Source organism: Parus major, chromosome 2 (genome assembly GCF_001522545.3).
Source record: "Parus major isolate Abel chromosome 2, Parus_major1.1, whole genome shotgun sequence".
Taxonomy (NCBI): domain Eukaryota; kingdom Metazoa; phylum Chordata; class Aves; order Passeriformes; family Paridae; genus Parus; species Parus major.
In genome coordinates, this window is record NC_031769.1 from 47,250,284 (window position 1) to 47,268,830 (window position 18,547).

The window sequence follows — 18,547 nt, forward strand, 5'->3', positions numbered from 1 at the left end:
TAATGCAATTAGAACAGCAAAAAACTGTAATATGATAAAATGAGACTGTGTAATTTTGAAATAATTATAAAGGAATTTTCTCTTTTGGAAACAAGAGTTGTGTTAATTTCTGTTATGATTATAGGAACAGTAAAGGAAAATACTTTCAGCATGCACAGAAGTTCTAAATTCATATGATTAGACAAAGCTCAAAGAAAAGTATGGCTCCCTGTGAGTCTATGTAGGACACCGGGCTCCATGTCAGGAAAACACCCCAAAATTAGGTAAGCATACCAGTTAGCTAAAGAGTTCAGTTTGTATTTGTGTCAGATGCTAAATGGTAAAGCTATTTTTGTCATGTTTTAAGCAGCATGGGTAGTCTAAACATGTTCAATAGGTCTAGTGACCTTTTCCTGAGTAATGGAAAACTTTCAGCTGTGCCAGCGTAGTATATTTATACCAATATTATTTACAGGTCCTACCCTCTTTGCTACTGCTTCTTAGAACTGTCCTTGAATGAAAAATAAATGTGTCAGGAGTTTAATACAACTGAAATATAAGCATTCTTAAAAATAGAAATGTATGCTTAACCATGCTTTCTTTAGCTGATTGCAGTGTCTTCAGCAACTGTTGTTTCTGTGATGGACTAACAGATAACCTGTGAAATAGTTCTGTATTGATCACACTGATGTGTGCCCAATAACTTGAAGATAAAGGTTTTGAAATTAATTTTCATCTACTAATTATGTATTTTCAGCCCAGTTGATTTTTAAGGACATTTAGGCCAGTTTCTTGTGCTGTATCGTGGTTATTGCTTATGGAGGATTCCTACAAGCAGTAGGCATATGGTGACTGCTGAAAGCAGCTCCCCATTCCCCAAAAGTGGAAAAGTTGTCTTAACAAAAAGCACAGTAACTCAAAAGAGGACCAAAGAAAAATAGTTCTGTGAAGAGCAAGTTTTACAGATAGTTCAACCTTTTAATTATTCCCTGTGAATGCTGAACATGTTTTATTTGACTCCTACATCACCACTCCTGATTTTAGACGGTATTTGTCTTTAATTCATTCAGGCACTGAAAACAGTGAGATGTTGTAACTAGAGTTAATTGTGCAGGCAAACAGAGATGAAGGTCATCAATGTGCAGGAGATGGCACCATCTCTCAAATTCTCATGTGAAATAAGATGGAGCCCTCTGCAGAGACTTCTCAGAGAGTGCTACTATTGAGTTTGGGACGTCTCAGGAAGTCATTCCCAAAGATTGTTCAGCATCTTTAGGAAGGTAGCAGTGTCAAGAATCCAGGTCTTATAATATCAGGACTTCTTGTTTGAGCTAAATGTTACCAAAAAAAAGACCAGCAGACGTCAGTATTCTCCAGTCACTAATGTGTAAGGCTGGGAAGTTCTTCTTCCATATAACTTGTTCCTCCATCCTGGAGAAGAAAAGCTTTACATGAGTTGTCCCTGATCCCTGATTTTCTTACCAGTTCTTGTAAAAGCTGGACTGTAAGAAGACACAGACGTTTTCAGAGTATCTCATAAGTAAGCCCTCCTTGCTTCAAGTGACATGGAGAAAAGTTGGTATTCATTTTTAGCTTTTGATATGCTGACCATCTTATCATCATACCTCAGGCTTGCTGCTGCAGACTAAACATGCTCGGTTTCTTCATAGGTCCTGTTTCTTAAACATCCCACTGTCCTTGCTGTTCGCTGGACTGTGTCCTATCTGTTTATCTGTTCCCTTAAGTGAGGCATCCAAAAGCAGGAGCAATATCAGCATTCTGGTCTCATCAGGACTAAGCAGAGCTGAATAAATAACCTCCCTAATGTACCCAGAACTGTAAACTTCACTTTCTAAATCAGTACTGTGCACTGCACCACTTCTCAGTAGATATGTGTTCAAAATGCCATTTCCTTTACAACCATGTAGCAATTAACATCTTCCCTAATTATATGTTTTCTTTCACAGACATTCCCTTCTTTTCCATAATTCTGTTTTATTACATTTCTGCTTTATTACGCTTTCAGTCAGTTCCACCCAGAATTTTAACACACTGACACACTGTATTTGAATCCAGTCATTAACTTATGCGCTCACCTAGCAATATTACTTTTGATTGATAGCTGCTGAAGGAAGAAGAAAAGGACCTTCACAAAGACTTCTGGTTGAAATTAAGTTATTTTTTCATTGGAGGTGGAGAGGAAGAATGTAGTTCAGTGCCATGATTTCAGGTTGCTTATATTTCCAATGAAGTGAATGTCCATCTTTCACAAAGTTTATTTAACAATAAGCTATACTCAGATCTTTGGATGGAAGTTGGAAAGTTGAAGAGTACGTAGCTTTTAAATGGTTGCATCTGATTATCTGGCCTGACTTCCAAACTCCCTTGAAAACCGACACTTTTTTTTTTTCTTTTTTTTTTTTTTTAATATTGGATAGATATCAGAAAGACCTGAATCATCCCTCTTAAGGAAATCATTGCAGATGGAAGGTGGAAAACATTACATCTTGGGACAGCAATCTGGTACAAGCACATATCCTCACAAATTTTTCCAAGGAATATTCCATCATGAAAGAAAAGTTCACTCTATCAGAATAGGGACCTCCTCCCCATCTGTTCCAAAGGGCAATCTGTTCCTCAGACTGCTTCATGATTACTTTTTCTGCAGGAGTGCATACTGAAAAGCAACTAACTGGCCAAGTATATGCATGATGTGATTTACAATCTCAATGAAGATCATTATAGGGTTCCTGAAATGCTTGTAATCCCTCTTTATATGAAGATCCTCCTCTGTTTATAAACAGAAGTTAAGATGTGTAAAAAGCTGCAGTACCCAGTTCTAGCTGAAAAAATGTTTTTATATTTTATTATTATTTTATTCTAAAATACGTGTCTGGAAAAGGGAGAGTGTTTTAATTTAGTTATTTGTACTTAAGGAGCCTTATTCTACTATGTCTGTCTGATGTATAAAATAGATACTTTCATAGGGGGCAGAGCTAACATCCAGTTTATTATCCTGTCTCCCTGGTTAAGAGAAAGGTGTAAAAACTCCAGATAAATCTGACAATTAGAATCATTAAATTATTTATGTTGCAAATGACTTTTAGTGTCGTTGAGTCCAAACAAAGGCCACCACTAAACCATGTCCCTAAGCACCACATCCTCAGGTCTTTTTAGTACGTCCTGGGATCGTGACTCAGCCATCCTGCTGAGCCTGTTACAATGTATGAAGAAATTTAAAATATTTAAGAAATTTCTTATATAAATATATGAAGATACTTAATCTAAACCTCTCCTGGCACAACTTCAGGCCATTTTCTTTTGTCTTATAATTCGTTCCTTGAGATAAGAGACTGCCACCCACCTGGCTACCACCTCAAGTCAGGTAGTTGTAGAGAGCAATAAGGTCTCCCCTGAGCCTCTTTTTCTCCAGGCTAAACAGCCATAAATCCCTTAGCCACCCCTCATCAGACTTGTGGTCCAGACCTTTCACCAGCTCCATTGCCCTTCTCTGAACCTCAGGTGCTCCAGCACCTCAATGTCCTTCTTGTAGTGAGGGACCCAGAGCGGAACACTGTTTTAAGTGCAGCCTCACCAGGGCTGGGTGCAAGAATGCAATCACTGCCCTGGTCACACTTGCTGATACAGGCCAGGATGCCAGTGGCCTTCTTGGTCACTTGGTCACGCCCCTGGCTCATGTTCAGCTGGCTGACATCCAGCAACCTCTGGTCCTTTTCCACTGGGCAGATTTCCAGCCATTCTTCCCCCAGACTGAAGTGATCCCTGTGACCTGGTTGTTGTGACCCAAGTGCAGAACCCAGCTCCTGCCCTTGTTGGCCTCATACCATTAGCTTCAGCCCGTTGATCCAGCCTGTGCAGATCCCTCTCTAGAGCAGTTGTGCCCTCCAGCAGATCAACAACACTCCTGCTCAACTTGGTGTTATTTGCAGATTTACTGAGGGTGCACTTGATCCCCTCATCCAGTTCATGGATAGAGATATTAAACAGGACTAGCCCCAAGACTGAGCCCTTCCAAACACCACTCATAACTGGCCTCCAGCTGGATTTAACTGCCACTACTCTTTGGTCCCAGCTTTTCAGACAGTGTTTAATCCAGTGAACAGTGCACGCACCCATGCAAACCATGGGCAGCCAGTTCCTTCAGGATAATGCTGTGGGTAGAATTTACTAAAACCAAGGAATGCATCAGCATCCTTTCTCTTATCCACTCAGTGGGGTCACCTTGTCATAGGAGATTGGGTTGGCCAAGCAGTATCTGCCTTTGATAAACCCCTGTGGGTTGGACCCAATTCTGCACATACTTCATAATGCCACTCAAGGCGATCTGCTCCATTACCTTTCACAGCACTGACATTTGGCTGACAAGTCAGTTCCCTGTATCCTCCTCCTTGCCCTTCTTGCAGATGAACATCACATTTTCTAACTTACAGTCAGCTGTGACCTCCTGAGTGAGCCAAGAGTGCTGGGAAATGATGGAAAGTGTCTCAGTGAGCAAATCTCTGTGCTCCCTCAATACTCTTGGGTGGATCCCATCCAGCCCCATGGACTTCTGTGTGTCACAAATACAAGTGGTGTACCAAGTCACTGACCATTTCCCTGTGGATTATGGAGGCTTCTTGTCTTTGCCTTCCAGCTCAGGGTGTTGGGTAGCCAGAGACCAACAGGTCTTACCATTAAAGACCGAGGCAAAGAAGGCATTAAGTATTTTGGCCTGTTCCTCATCCTGAATAGGCCAAAGTTTGCGCTTCAGAAGTCAAAGAAGTTCTGCTGACATCCCTCTTCTTATTTCTCTGGTAATTTAAAACTGTCATTTTGTGATCACTGTGCCCAAGTTGGCCTCCAACTATCACATCACCAAAGAGCTTGTGACTTTCATGAATAACATGTCCAGAGGGCTACCTTCCCTAGCTGTCTCCCTCATGAGCTGTGCCAGGAAGTTATCTTCCACACATTTCAGTCACCTCCTAGACTGTTTCCTCTCTGCTGTGTTATATTTCCAGCAGACATCTGGTACGTTGAAGTCCCCCATGAGAACAAGAGCAAGTGATTACGAGTCTTCTCCCAGCTGCTTGTTTGTGGAATATTTTGTCTGCCCCTTCATCCTGTAACATGATATCTGCCTTGCTAGTCTTACCCTGATTCTTACCCATGAACACTCAGCCCTGTTGTCACTGTCACTAGGCTCCAGACAAATTAAATACTCCCTAACACACAGGGCTGCTCCACCACCTCTCTTTCCTTTCCTATCTCTTCTGAGTCATTTGCAGCCATTCTTTACAACACTCCAGCTGTGCAAGTCATCCTGACATCTTTCAAACCATACCACGGTTTTCCTGCTGCGAAATGGCTTCCAACTCCTGTTCCAGCTGTCTCTGCTGTGTGCATCAGTGTAGATGCATTTCAGTCAGGCTGTTGATACTGCCACCTGTTTTGTGAGGGGAAGAAGTCCTTTGTGACTGTTCTCAAGCTCTTCTGTGGTTTCAAACACATCAATAACCCTTGTGTCTCTGCTGTTGTGTAGATCTCCATACCCTTCCTCCACTGAGTGAGCAGACCAAAGGACCTTGATAGCACACCAGCCTTCAAACATTGGTGTGCCACCCCCAGGCTTACCTCTAGCAAGCCTGATTTTATCTTTCCCACTTCAAATCTAGTTTAGAGGTCTTTGCAATTCCTGGTACTCCTCAGCCTACTCACCTGCTCCCACAGCTTTGTCACTAAGCAGAGGTGTTCTGTACCTGGCCTCAGCTCTCACAGAGATGCAGGGCACACACTGCAGGTGACACCTGGGTCCACCAGAGCTCTGTCTGGGCAGCTGCATCAGTTGTAGCAGCTGCAGAGCTTTAGGGAGGCCGTGCCTTTCTGCTGGTGGATCCAGTTGCTACCTGGTCAAGCTGGCAGAGGTTCAGCCCCCTTGCTGAAAACCCTTGCACGGGAAAAGCCACCCCACACCTTCTTGGCCTGCCTTGGCCTCTACTGCTCCCTGTGGCTTCATTTATACGTGCTAGGGGGGCTTGGCCAGCATTGATCCTGGCCCTGCCCAGGTCCTGCCAGGCCTTGTGGCACAAGCTGCAGGCTCCTGGCTGGTCTCTAGAGGTGAAATTAAAAACAGGAACACAGGTATGTCTTTTATGTTTGGGTATGTTTTTTTCTTTCCTTTTTGAGATGATCTCAGTCATTGTAACCATGTTTTTTCTGGCTCTTTCTACGTACTAAATTTCTGTTTCCGATTTCTTACATCTTTACAAGCTCACAGAGTGCCTTAAAATAATTGCACTCTCAAAAGAGCATTTCCATGTCTCAGTTTTAAGCATTGACTCTTCCAATAGAGTTATTTACTGCCCTTCTGCATATAGGACAAAGAGTGTGAGAAATGTAATAGATAAATTATAATGTACCTCTGTCATTTCCCTTTTTATTATTTCATCTTTCCTAAGGTCTTTTCTATATACTAGGAGGTGAGTCCTGGCCTTCCTCACTCTTTTTGGTCTCCTCTAAACCCTGCTGTGATTTTCCAGTAACTTTTATTATTATTAACTTACTCATGGAAGCGTCACTGTACTAGACTTTTTTACAAACCCATAACAGGAAAATAATCTCTGACCTCAAGTATATTTTGATACCATGTGGTTCTGCTAGTATATACCATATTCCCTAGGAGGTGATTCCGTTGATTCATTGGAAAGCATTATGGTACACTGGCCACATCTTCCATTCCTTTCCTTTTGAGCTGCATTATTGTCTACTGAGGGCTCCAATTATAAATATACTGTTACTTATGGAAACACACAGATGCTCTCTATTAAGGGCAGTGCATCTTTTAGCCTCTTGCAAAACACAACTCCCTTAAACAAAATGCTTCATTGTTTTTCTGAATTTCAACTTCAATTGCAATGCATTATTCTCAGGGGTGTGACTTGGTGGATTATTAAGAAATGTCAAATAGCCAAAAAGGGACAGCAGGGGAAGCAAGCTTCTTGCTGAAGAGCTGATTTTCCCTCAGTGTTTGCCAAAATAACTAATCTAATTTATGAGAAAACAATTAAAATAATAAAAAATTGCATAATTTTTTGTTGAGTTTCATAATTGAAGTCACAAATGTATGTCATTCTTTAGCTGGTGTAGCTTTGACTTTTCAGCTTTTGATTCCTGTATTTAAAGTTTTCTTTGTACACAAACTGCATAATTAACAGGACTTAAATTAGCTAATACTCTGTTTCAGAAACTGAAGTTTCTGACTGGTAGTGTGGTCAAAGTTCCTCATATACCTTATTAATTAGATACCTGATACAAGGGGCCTGATCTCCTTTAAAATTAAAAAAAAAAATCAAAGCCTTTACAATCTGTGAGTGATTTAAGTCAGACTAAAAAATATTGCTTTTACACAATATCACATTACATTTACTGTTACATGTATTTGCACAGTCCTGTATTTGTACAATATACCATATTCCTGCACCACTGCCAAACATGTGAGATCAAATATGGTAAATTACTGTTGTTGTTGAGGTCTGATATACCAGAAGAAAAACACAAGTCTGAAATTACCGAAAACTTCATGGGAAAGAGGAAAGGAGTTCCCAGAAATATACTTCTCCCTTTTGAAATGAACTTGCCAGATCCTTCTAAAAGCAGATGAATGTTCTTGACCTGATGAGTGTTTATCAACTGTCTGCATGTCTGCTTTGCAGCTTTGCTCCCTTGATCTGAGGACCTGAGAACATGGGGTTATGTAGTCACACTTCAATTAAAGGTTCCCATTCTCCCAGTCCATCTTCAGTAAAAAAGAGTGGTATCATTGTGGGGTATTTTATCAAGAGGGGACAAGATACCTCAGGAATTAAATATATGGATGTACCTATCTATGCACACTAGAACATATAATTTGATTGGGATATTTATTTGTAGTGAAATTTCTTATAGTTAGATATGGGGTTAGATTCTTAAAATGTTTAAAAATATCTTTTTACAAAATGAACTGTCAAAGAATTAGGTAGTACCACAGAAGCAGACAGGTGCTTCAAGCATTCATTTAATCACAAAAGAGAAAGTAAAGTTAGCTTGGAAATCATTGCAGTGACCTCAGCTTGAGATGTTAAATAGCATGTTAAATAGTTAAATACTGTTTCCTGCTGAGTAATACAGTATCTCAGATAGAAATAATACATAAAATTTTGCTTTTGTTTTTCACTAGCTTTATACTACTAGTTAATGTAAGTCCTGGTTCACATGAGTGAGGGCTTTAAGGTTACAACAGCTACAGCTGGGAAATCTGAATCAACAGGTTAAAGCCCTAGGTTCATGAAACCCCAGTACACCTTTGCAGTAAAGTCTGTTTTACCATTGTTTCAGTGTTTCTTTGAGGAAGGATTTGTGGTTTTGTTCTTTGTTAATACAATGCCTCACACAACTGGTTTGTGATCACAGATTTGTGTCTCACTAGTGCTGCAGCAATCAAAGGAAAATATTAAACAGCATTCTAAGGCTCTGTTACTGTAAGTTGATTGTCCAAAGCCACAATGAGTAAAATGATGCAGAGACAGATTTAGCACAGAAAGAGTTTCTGTTACCCAGTCTCAATCTCAAACCATTATTTTACTTCTCTCTAGCAAATGACTTTGTCTGATATTCTTCAATACATCACACGGGTCTTGCCAGGCCACTAAGAGCACCTCTGCTCTTCTGAGTCACTACAAAGGCGGTTCAACAGCAAGCAGCTCCTTTCTTCTTGGTTTGGCTCTGACAAGGAAGCCCTTGGAAATGCAGAAGTAAACCCTGTGAGTCAGGCAGATGTGTTAGGTGATGGGCAGGTTGGCAGGTTTCAGGACTGGGAAGGACCCAGCATAGGATGCAGACTGAGCACCTGAAAAGGAGTTGGTAGCATGATGTTAACATTAATGATACTTTTTTTTCGGACAAATGTTGAAAAATAGTTCATTGTTACAAACTGCATTATTAACATGCAAAAAATCACTCATTCAGAAGACAAGTTTATTAGTTCAGCCTTTGTGAGGGTCCAGGAGTGTGTCTTTATGTTAGCTGGGCTGTGTCCTGAGAGGAACCTCTAGCTATTTCTCTAGATTTCACAAGGAATTTCAGAGGTAGGACAGTATTTGGATGCACACCCACCCCTTGCAGTACATCCTTAAACACAAGTGCTTCACCTTGATGTGTGGTCATGGTATTCTGGCTTTGCATTTAACTCTTGGTCTCTTTTTCAGAAAAATACTTTCCTTAGCTTGGGAGAAGAAAGTACTGAACCCAGCCTGTATCCCACCTATCTGACATGATGGCTTCCAGCAAAATCAATGGAATTATTTGTGCAGGATATGGTCCAGAGTTAAGAAATTCTTTAAAGCAAGGGAGAAAAAATATGTGTGTCTTTATATGCTGGAATTTATCCATTTTCAGGCACAGACAAAGGGAGTATTAAGGATCATGAGAGAGCTCCATAGTGTGCAAGGGAGTGAGGCATTGGACACAGTAGGGTGGAAGAGAATAGGATAGGAAAGGAAAGGAAATGATCTGAGTCAGGCAAATACGATAATTATCCAAGTAACTTCTTCAAATCTGTTTCAAGGTGCCTAATTAGAGGCCTAGCTGGGGCACTTGGTTTTAGGTTGGGGATTTCTTGAAGTTACATTTTAAGTAACTAAATTATTATAAAAATAATATTAGAGGTGGGCACAGGCTGCAAATATGTTACATTATTCTGAAAAAACAAACTAATTAAAAACAATTTCCTCTGCTGTTTCTTTGCCAAGACCTATTTTCTGGACTTTGTGCTTCCCCTCAAGAAGCCAATGAAATCTCAGGCACCTAAAACAAATAGAGGCACTATACTCAGGACTTGCCTGGTTAAAAACAAAAAGAGGAAAATATTTCTCTTTTTTTTTTTTTTATCATTTTTATATTTATATTTTGCTGTTAATTTTGGCTGGTAAATACTTCTCTTTATAAAACAACAACTTAACCATTCACCTTTCATATGCCATTAAACTCAGATCCTGTGTAATCTTAGGTTTCTGTGCTGGCTGTTTCCAAGACAGAGCCATTCTCTATTAACCTTGGATGTGAGGCACATCTGGGTTGAACAAGGACAGTGTAAATCTTGCCCCTGCTTACCCAGGGCTGTCATGCTCAGTGAGCAGAATGATGTTTTCTGCAGATCTCCTCTTGTGTGCCTGCCACCACAGAGGCAGAGTTCATCCCAGCGGCACATCAAGGTGTAGGACTAGTGTCTGCTACACATAGATTCAGAACCAGAATGTCAGTGGTGGAGCCTCTTATTCGTCAGAATGGCTGCCAGAGAGATGATTGATGCTGAGTTTGATTTGTTTGGATTTTCCTCATTTTTATTTACTTTAGTATTTCATAATGCCTATCTTGTTTTCTGTAGGACTGTTAAAAATGCAAGTAAAATTTTTGTGTGAATTGAGTTTTAAGTGAGGATTTTTTAAAAAAATGTAACAGTTTAATTTTTATTCCTAGTAGTTTGTAATGCTTTTCTAATACATTGGGGGTTTTGTGTTTCTTTACAAAATCACTGTATGATCACTCAGATGTCTTAAACATGGTGATAGATTCCTCTGTAAGGCATTTCCCATCCCACTGTCATGGGAGCTGCTGGGCAGCCAGCTGAAGAGTAGTTGGCTCATTAGACTCTCATTGAAAACACATAAATAAATGTATTTTAGTGTTCTTGTATGTTCTCTGAACCAAATGTGATATAAAAAAAAAGTTATGTATGTCCATATGTGATCTCAGGTTGGGTTTATGTAAGAAAAGAGTTTAAAAAGATACTGAATTCTTCAGTAGCACAAAATGACTGTAGAAACCTTGCCTTTGACTAAGAAAATAGCAGGCAAGGTTAGGTTGGTGAAAGTCATGGCAGAAGCAGGAATATTTTACGATATGGGCAGGAGAATTATTTACTGTGGGCAGGGTCATATGTAGCTTTGCAGTTTGTCAGCCTCTTTGCATGAGTCTTGTCAGTGTGGAGGAAGTTCCCAGTTTTCCCACTTGGAAAGCAGGACAAGCTGCCTTCCATGTTTTGCAAGGTTGTGAGTAAGAGATGGACCCCATTTTACATCAGGTCAGCTTCCTTGTCCCGTTTTATATTCTCTGTCACTGTTCAGTTTGGTTAAGGCCATTTAGCCTGACTGTGTTTCCATGCATGCAGGATAAACGATGCTCTCAGGAAGTAATGAGAATGTTGCTCAGATGCTTTTAACCATGCTGAGACACTTCTTATTATGCAACCTTTAAATGCCACAGTGTCACTGGTGCGTGAAGTTATTGCTGTCTGGTGCAATTGTGTAGTGCAAAAATTAAAACTGTAAATTGTTTTGTTTCAACCCTATTTTATATAAACTTTGCATCCTCCCCAAAAGAATGTGAGGACTGCAAAGAGAAACATGCAGGAGTTGGGAAATAGAGAAGTGTCTGCTCTTGCTTTTGTGCATCATCTCTTCAATTATATGAATTATGCAATAATTTCTTCTAGCTTCCCATCCTTCTGATGGCACAAGATGCATAGTGTTAGGAAATAGCATCAGATTTGTGAAGTAGAAGCTGTCTGTGTCCAAGGCACCCAAGCCATTTTTTTTTGCAAGTGGAGGCAGCATTATGAATGAAGAAAGGAATTACAGATGGAAAGTTGAAGCTGTTCCTTTCCTTTTCTCTGCATAGCAGTAGCCTGTAGCCAAATATTTGAGCTCAGATATTCAAAGGAAGCTTCTAATAATGAATACAGAGTTTTGGAGGGTTTAGAAAGTGATCCCTGTAAGTTCTTTGCAAAAGATGTAGAGCAGGCATGATAATGATTTGAGACATGCTTTGAACTTCTCATCTGATTGGCAATGCAAAGTACCCTGGAGAAGTCAAGTTTCTGCTATTTCCAGCTGAGTATTCAAGATCAGCTGATACTTCTGATAATTTTGATTTTCTGTTTCTCTCTGGTTTTGTGCCCAGTTAAAAGGCAAGGACCTCCTTTTTGAAGGTATAGAAGAAGCAATGTCACAGTACTGGTAGTAGACCAGACCACTGTACAAAGAAACTAGATTAAAGTGTCCATATAAATGTTTATCACCTCTCTCAGAGAATGGCTTGATCACTTCATACTCGCTAGAAGATTTGTTTTAAGTCCTTATTAACTATCCATGCCAGTGACTTCACCTTCTAGCCTTTCAAACTCTTTGAGCTCCACACCGCTCCTTATCTCTGCCTTACTATTTTGCTCCTCTGCTTTTTCTTTTCACTACATCTTGGGTCTGGTGGCTTCCAGAGAGAAGCTGTGCCTTATGGAGGGGGACCCTCTCGGTTCAGCACTTGGGACCATGTATTTCCCCCTTCACCACCATGTCCCACTTAAGCTGTGTGTGTTGCCATGGAGAAACATCTGTGGGGATGGCAGATACCGCATCTCACCAGCACAGAGGAAGGCTCTACCACATTCATGGAGAAGTGAATCTATCCAGCCTGTGCAAGCAGATTTTTTTCAAAGGCTTATAGCTTAGCCAAATCTGAGCAACTTTTAATAAAAACTTTTCCCCTGCCAAAATTTTTCTTTTCTCCAAAACATGGAGGCAGTGGAGCATTTTAATGAAACAGTTATTAGAGAAAAAAAAAACAACAACAAACTAGGAATAATAACATGTTTTTCTCTCAGTTGTTCTCAGAAAAGTTGTTCTGTTGTTCTCAGAAATGGCTGAACCAGTTCAGCCTGATTTATTTATTTTGGAATGAATCAGCTGAGAGAAACTTTCAGCATGGGAAATTTCAGCCCAATGGGTTAGCGTTACTCAAAGTTTGGCGAAGTTTAATGCAAGTGGAAATGTTCTTATACTGAGTAGTCAAAGGCAAGCTTACATATCAGCAGTGTTCCTTGCTTAGGACAGAAAAAGACTATATATGTTAATTGCTTTTTCTTAATGTTTCAGGTTCTTTGAATATATATTGCTCTACAAAGATGCGGTGATGTTTCAGATTGAACAAGTTACAAAGCTTTGTTCAAAGATTGCTCTGACAGAGCCATGGGATCCATATGATATTCCTGCTAATTCAACTTATGAAGATCAGTACTACATTGGGGGACCTGGAGATGAAGTTATGGTACAGGAATGGTCTGACAGAAAACCAGCCAGGAAATGTACGTGCATGCTTTTGTTTTATTTTAATAATAATCAATGTCTCTGCTGCACAAGGAAAAATAAAATTATTTGTGTTTCACCCCAGGTTTCCATATTTCTATAAAGTTCTCTGGAAGAAGTAATGAAAATATCCTGTGCACAGAATATTATTTTAATAACAATGAGGTTTTTCAGGAAAATTTCATATCTCAGCAGGATTAAATATGTTCAGGGGACTTGATTGTGTTGTGTTGTGTATCATACAGAGTTTGGCATGGAACAGCATCATTTCATGTCTGAATCTGGCTGCCTGTATCAAAATTTATCTAGAAAAGAATTGGTACTATCATTAGGGGCACACTCGAACTAGAGTCTAACAGAAACAAAGCAGGTGTCAGTGTTTGTCTACACATGGTTCTGCAGGCACTGAAATCCTTAATAAGTGCCTAAATTTTGTTGTGCTCTATACTGGTAAGAAATATCTGCTCACAAGGCTTAGTTCTGCACTTGGCAGCTGAATACTTGCATGATAGAAGAAAGAAGGCTGAATTTTCCAAGGTTTAGTATGATAGATTTTGAATGCATAGAAATTTATTAGTACTTTGGCTTCAGTTTCATCTATGGTTTATTGATGACCCAGACAAGTATAAAAATAATTTTAAAGCCTCAGTGAAATTTATGGGACTATTCAGCTAATGCAATACTTATGGTTATGGACATCTAATATATAGAGGCTGGTTACGAACTTGATCATTTAGCCAGGGGAGAATATTTCTTTCGTGAATAGAACAAATGAAGTAGAGAATGAAGGATAAGATCATTAAGCCTCTGTAACTGGGTTGATACATCCTGTGATATATTGCAAGAGGCAAATTATCACTCACTCCAATAATATTTTTTTTTCAGATCTGATATTTTTGGAATTTTTGTGGAACATTATATCCAGATACATTAAATTAATGATGGGTGATTTTTATCCTGTATTATTTTGTACCTCCAGTGCTTTTCTATATGATCATTCATAAACATTATGTCTGAAAGTTACATGTCTACCTATATACCTTTCAGCTAGTATTGGTTTGGATTGTAAAAATTATATTTATTTTACAATTACAAAAGTTTTAGGGGAGATACAGGCCACTTATATCTTCATATTTAACCATGATTTTTTTATTCTAAATTCTGAGAGAAGACTTGTTTGGTAAAAGGTTGCCTCCTTTTCTATGTACTCAAAACCGTATTAATTGAGGTCAGAATGGTTTTGGTAAAGTAGCATGCTCAAAAGAGGTATATTCAAGTATCGTTTAACCTGCCACCCTTTCTTTGGATACAGAATATGTGTTTCATGTCACCATTTATTTATTTCTGGTAATGTGGTTGTGATACATGCTATGACACAAAACTGAAAGTACTAAAAACAAGTGTGTTTGATTGCTGCTGGGTGGGAGAAAATAAGTGTCCTTGGGACTAGAAAAATTTGTCACAGGCATTCCTCTGTGAGGAGCTGATTTATGATCACAGTAGGCAATTTTAGTATCATGAGTTTCTGCTGCCAAGAGATCTGAAGTGCATAAAACAATGGGATGGAGTGTGATTGAAGGGGTAAAGAATGAACACAGAAGGTGTCTGTGAGGTTAATAAGAGAGAGATAAAAGTGAAGTGTATTCAAAGGAAACCACTTCAGTGGTATTACTGCCACTGCCTAAATAGCATAGTGGATAGAGGTGATGACAGAGAGTAAGGGGGAAAGAGAGAGAGGGAACACCTCTGAGATTAGCACACTGTGGAATTAAACTGAAGTTAAAAAGGGACAGACATGTTACATCACATACCTGGAGGCATTGATTGTAGTCTTGAGATAATGAACCACTAGAAGTGTTTGAAAAGAGTAGGAATTTAAAAAAAAAATGAAATTATAATGAGAATCTGAATAGACATTGTTAAACAGAAGCAGTAAGTTAAAAGAGACTGACATCATCATGACTCATTCATCTCGTCTTGTCACCTAAATTAGTCACATTTCTGGTTGGTTGCAGTGGAATCCTGGGTCGGCGTTTACACCGTCAAAGACTGTTACCCAGTACAGGAAACCTACACCAAGAACTACAGTGTGACAACCTCCACTCGCTTCTTCGACATCCATCCGGGCATCACAGACCCCTCCGTGTTCACCCCACCCAGCACCTGCCAGGCAGCCCAGCTGACGAGGATGAAAGATGAATGCTGATTACAGACACTGGCTGCCCTGGGCAGACGCGTATTAGCCAAGAGGATGGTTATTAGTAGTCAGTTGTTGACTTCTAAGCTGATTTTTCAAGCTAATTGTTGCTCTTTTTGGAATTCTTAAGTTTTCACTTGAGAGAGAACATAAGCATATAACTGAGTAAAATACGTAAAACAAAAGGTATCTTTCAATTACATTAATGTGCTCAGTGATGCATTTGCAGTATTATATAGTTACCATTAAGATAATATTTATAGGTACTATTTATTTAAGGTTGATTTTCCTTTTGCAAAGATTTCATTATTTATTTTTTCAAGAAGACAAAGCAGATAGCAGCAATGGTACTGCCTAGAAGAAAAAGCTAAATTTTGTTGTCATTATTGTTGCTACTTTTGGAGACTTCAGGGGAAAGATGTCCTGCATAAAACTTCATCCCTAAGTGAGAAATACCATTTTAAATGATATCAAAATTACCTACATTTGTTGTTTGGGTTTTATTTTGCTTTGTGTTCTTTTTTTTTGGGGGTTTTGTTTTTTTTCTGCTCTTTGGGAAGCTGGTAGTCAATTTTTGAGCTAAGTTTTGTTTTTCTAAAAAGAAACTGGAGTAGCTTTATTCATTTAATGCTTGCTGACATGCAAAAAATACTTTTCTGTTTCTTTGGAGAATGGTGTGAAAGGAAGGGAAGGAGGGAGAGGTACACCTTCAAAAAGAAGTAAGCCAAAGTTTTTATGCATCTTCCTTTTGGAAAAGGTGTCCAGTAGGGTGTGTTAAGACAATTTTCAGTCACATTTTACTTCAGCGCTCACTCTTCATGGCCATACTAGTTTTAACCTATGCAAAGGGATTAAACAGTACTGCACTCTAAATGGCTTTAATGTTTTGTTACTACTTCAGACAGTCTTTACTCAGGGTGTGGTAACACCTTTATAATTCCAGAGAGGTTTGAAAAAAGAGAAGCTGTTCTTTGTGCACAGTTAGTAAAGGCTGAATCAGCATTCACACAGTGCCTGGTGGTCAGGATGGAGAGAAAGACAGAGCCTGTGACCTGTGTAGAAAGGTGGGAGGGAAGAACAGGAGGCAGGGGTTTTAGATGTTCTCTGTGCGGTGTGGCAGCGAGGCACTGCAGTCTAAGCAGACATGACAATCTTGCTTTCTTTTGCACCCACTCCATTGATACCTGTTTTAATTGCTTTTTCTTCAGCATCTCGATCTTATTATCTCCACATAACCAAAAAAGTTCAGCAAGTGCACATATTTTGCATTAGAAAGTTCAAACCAAACCTTCATGCACCTTTGAGACTCTCAGAAGTGTGATGGGTTTTGCACTTTTACCAAATGACCTTAACTGGTTTATTCTGTAAGGTATGCATTTCATTACTTGCAAATAAATTTAAAGACAGATTCTTGTCTTCTTAACACATGTTGGGTTGTTGTTAGCTCCAGAAATCATCTGGCTGTAAACAGATGTAAACACTGGGAAGTTTGGTGTCTCCAGAGGAGAGATACTGGGCAGGATTTTAGTGCCTGATATACGCATAGCATTTTGGAGGCAAGCAAGTGGGAGAGTGGTTGTTTTTCTTTCACATTCTTTGTGGTCAGAATGGCATTTTACTTTGCCCCATGCTTAATGAAAGCACATATACATACCAGTTAAAATCTAGCTAGTTGATTAAAAATTTCTCTTGGAGAGGGCCATTTCACTGAAACACACTAGTGGAAAGAAGGATTTGGTTTCCTTGAATTTAGAGTGCACTTATTCTGTACTTGCCTTCTGTATTTTTTGTGTGACACTCTAAATGCTAACTGCATATTGTTCTCATTAGGACAATGATTAACATGCATTTCTTAATATGTGTCTTGTTAGAATCTGGAAAATATAATAAATCTGGCTAGCAAGCATGAAGCTGTGGTACTGAATCGTTTGGGATGGCTCTGTTGCGGTCTAGCAGATAGCTGGGTAATCAGGGTGTCTGTATTATGTTTTGCTGACAGTGATATAGTTTCTAGCAATAGCATTAAATGTTCCTTTAAATATGAATTTGCAAATTTGCAAAACTCTGGTACACAGAAGTGCTTTCAAAATTTTGCCCTGACTTACAGAGCAGTGTTAAATGGCTAAATATGTTCCTCTAAAACAATGGGGTTGTCTTCATATTTATGCTCTACAAATCCAATGCAGAGAGTTGTCAAAAGAGATATCAAGCAGCAAAAGTTAGGATTACGTATTTTGAATTAGCCACAAACCAAATATGAAGCGCAACATGAGAATGCCTGGTTTGTTATCTCTGTTATATGTGCTTTGGTTTGTTGTTGCATACCACAAGAGACGTTTTGTCTTCAGGCAGCTATGCCGGTGACTCAATGAGAAGGAACATAAAAGGAATATGAGGTAGCTATATAGTACGCTGCCACAATTGAATAAAAATGGGGGGTTCATATGTCTGATAGTCTGGGAAACTTGTTTGTCACAGTTATTTGGTAAAAAATTAATAATTAATCGGTATGAACATGAGTTATATTGTACTCTGTGGGGTTACAGCAGAACCTGGTTGCTGGATAGTCTGTGAGGCATAGCCAATTTTGTGTGATTTCCAGTGTTTCCTGGTTTCAGCTGGGCCAGAAATAGTGCAAACATAGATGTGCCTGCCATATTTTTGTGTTTCTGCTTGGAGTCTTTGCTGAAAGCAGGATGTGTAGAAACACAACATTGTTTAATTTAAAGTTAACCAAATATTCCTGAACCTCAAATAAAGGTTTTGTTTGAGTTTGGGGAGTTGATCTGGGCATTTGGTTGAGTTCCTATTTTAACAGTTTGCTTAACTCTAGTATTAGGGACAGATTTTGCTGCCTCACGCCATGCTGCACACCATGGAAGTGCTGCATATACAAGGGAATGCCAACTTTCATGAAGAACATAGGAAGAAGCACAATAATCCACTGTCAAAGTCAATTTTAGTCAAGGAATCTCTAAACAGTATGATATTCTGTCTTATAATATGTCTTATTTTGGGACATTAACAAAATCAGTGTATTTCTCACCTTGAAGTTAATTGCATTTTAGTGCTTCCACTTACTCCTTGCAAACTTGCATCTCTTTCACCACCACCCTTTACTTCCTAACATCAGTGAAGTTCACTTCCAAACAGCGTTTGCAACACTCGCTTGCATCTATTTCATTAGGAGCATCTAAAT

At 39.2% G+C, this 18,547-nt stretch overlaps 1 protein-coding gene across 1 annotated transcript in view; it reads left to right on the forward strand.

Annotated features, from left to right (window-relative positions):
- EPDR1 (ependymin related 1) overlaps positions 1-18,133 on the forward strand; it is a 30,989-nt gene extending 12,856 nt beyond the window's left edge. The window contains exons 2-3 of the mRNA XM_033511960.1: positions 12,942-13,150; positions 15,167-18,133. Coding sequence (XP_033367851.1) covers positions 12,942-13,150; positions 15,167-15,357 — 400 coding nt within the window. The 3' untranslated portion in view covers positions 15,358-18,133. The remainder of the gene's footprint in view (positions 1-12,941; positions 13,151-15,166) is intronic.
- The last annotated feature ends 414 nt before the right edge of the window (positions 18,134-18,547 follow it).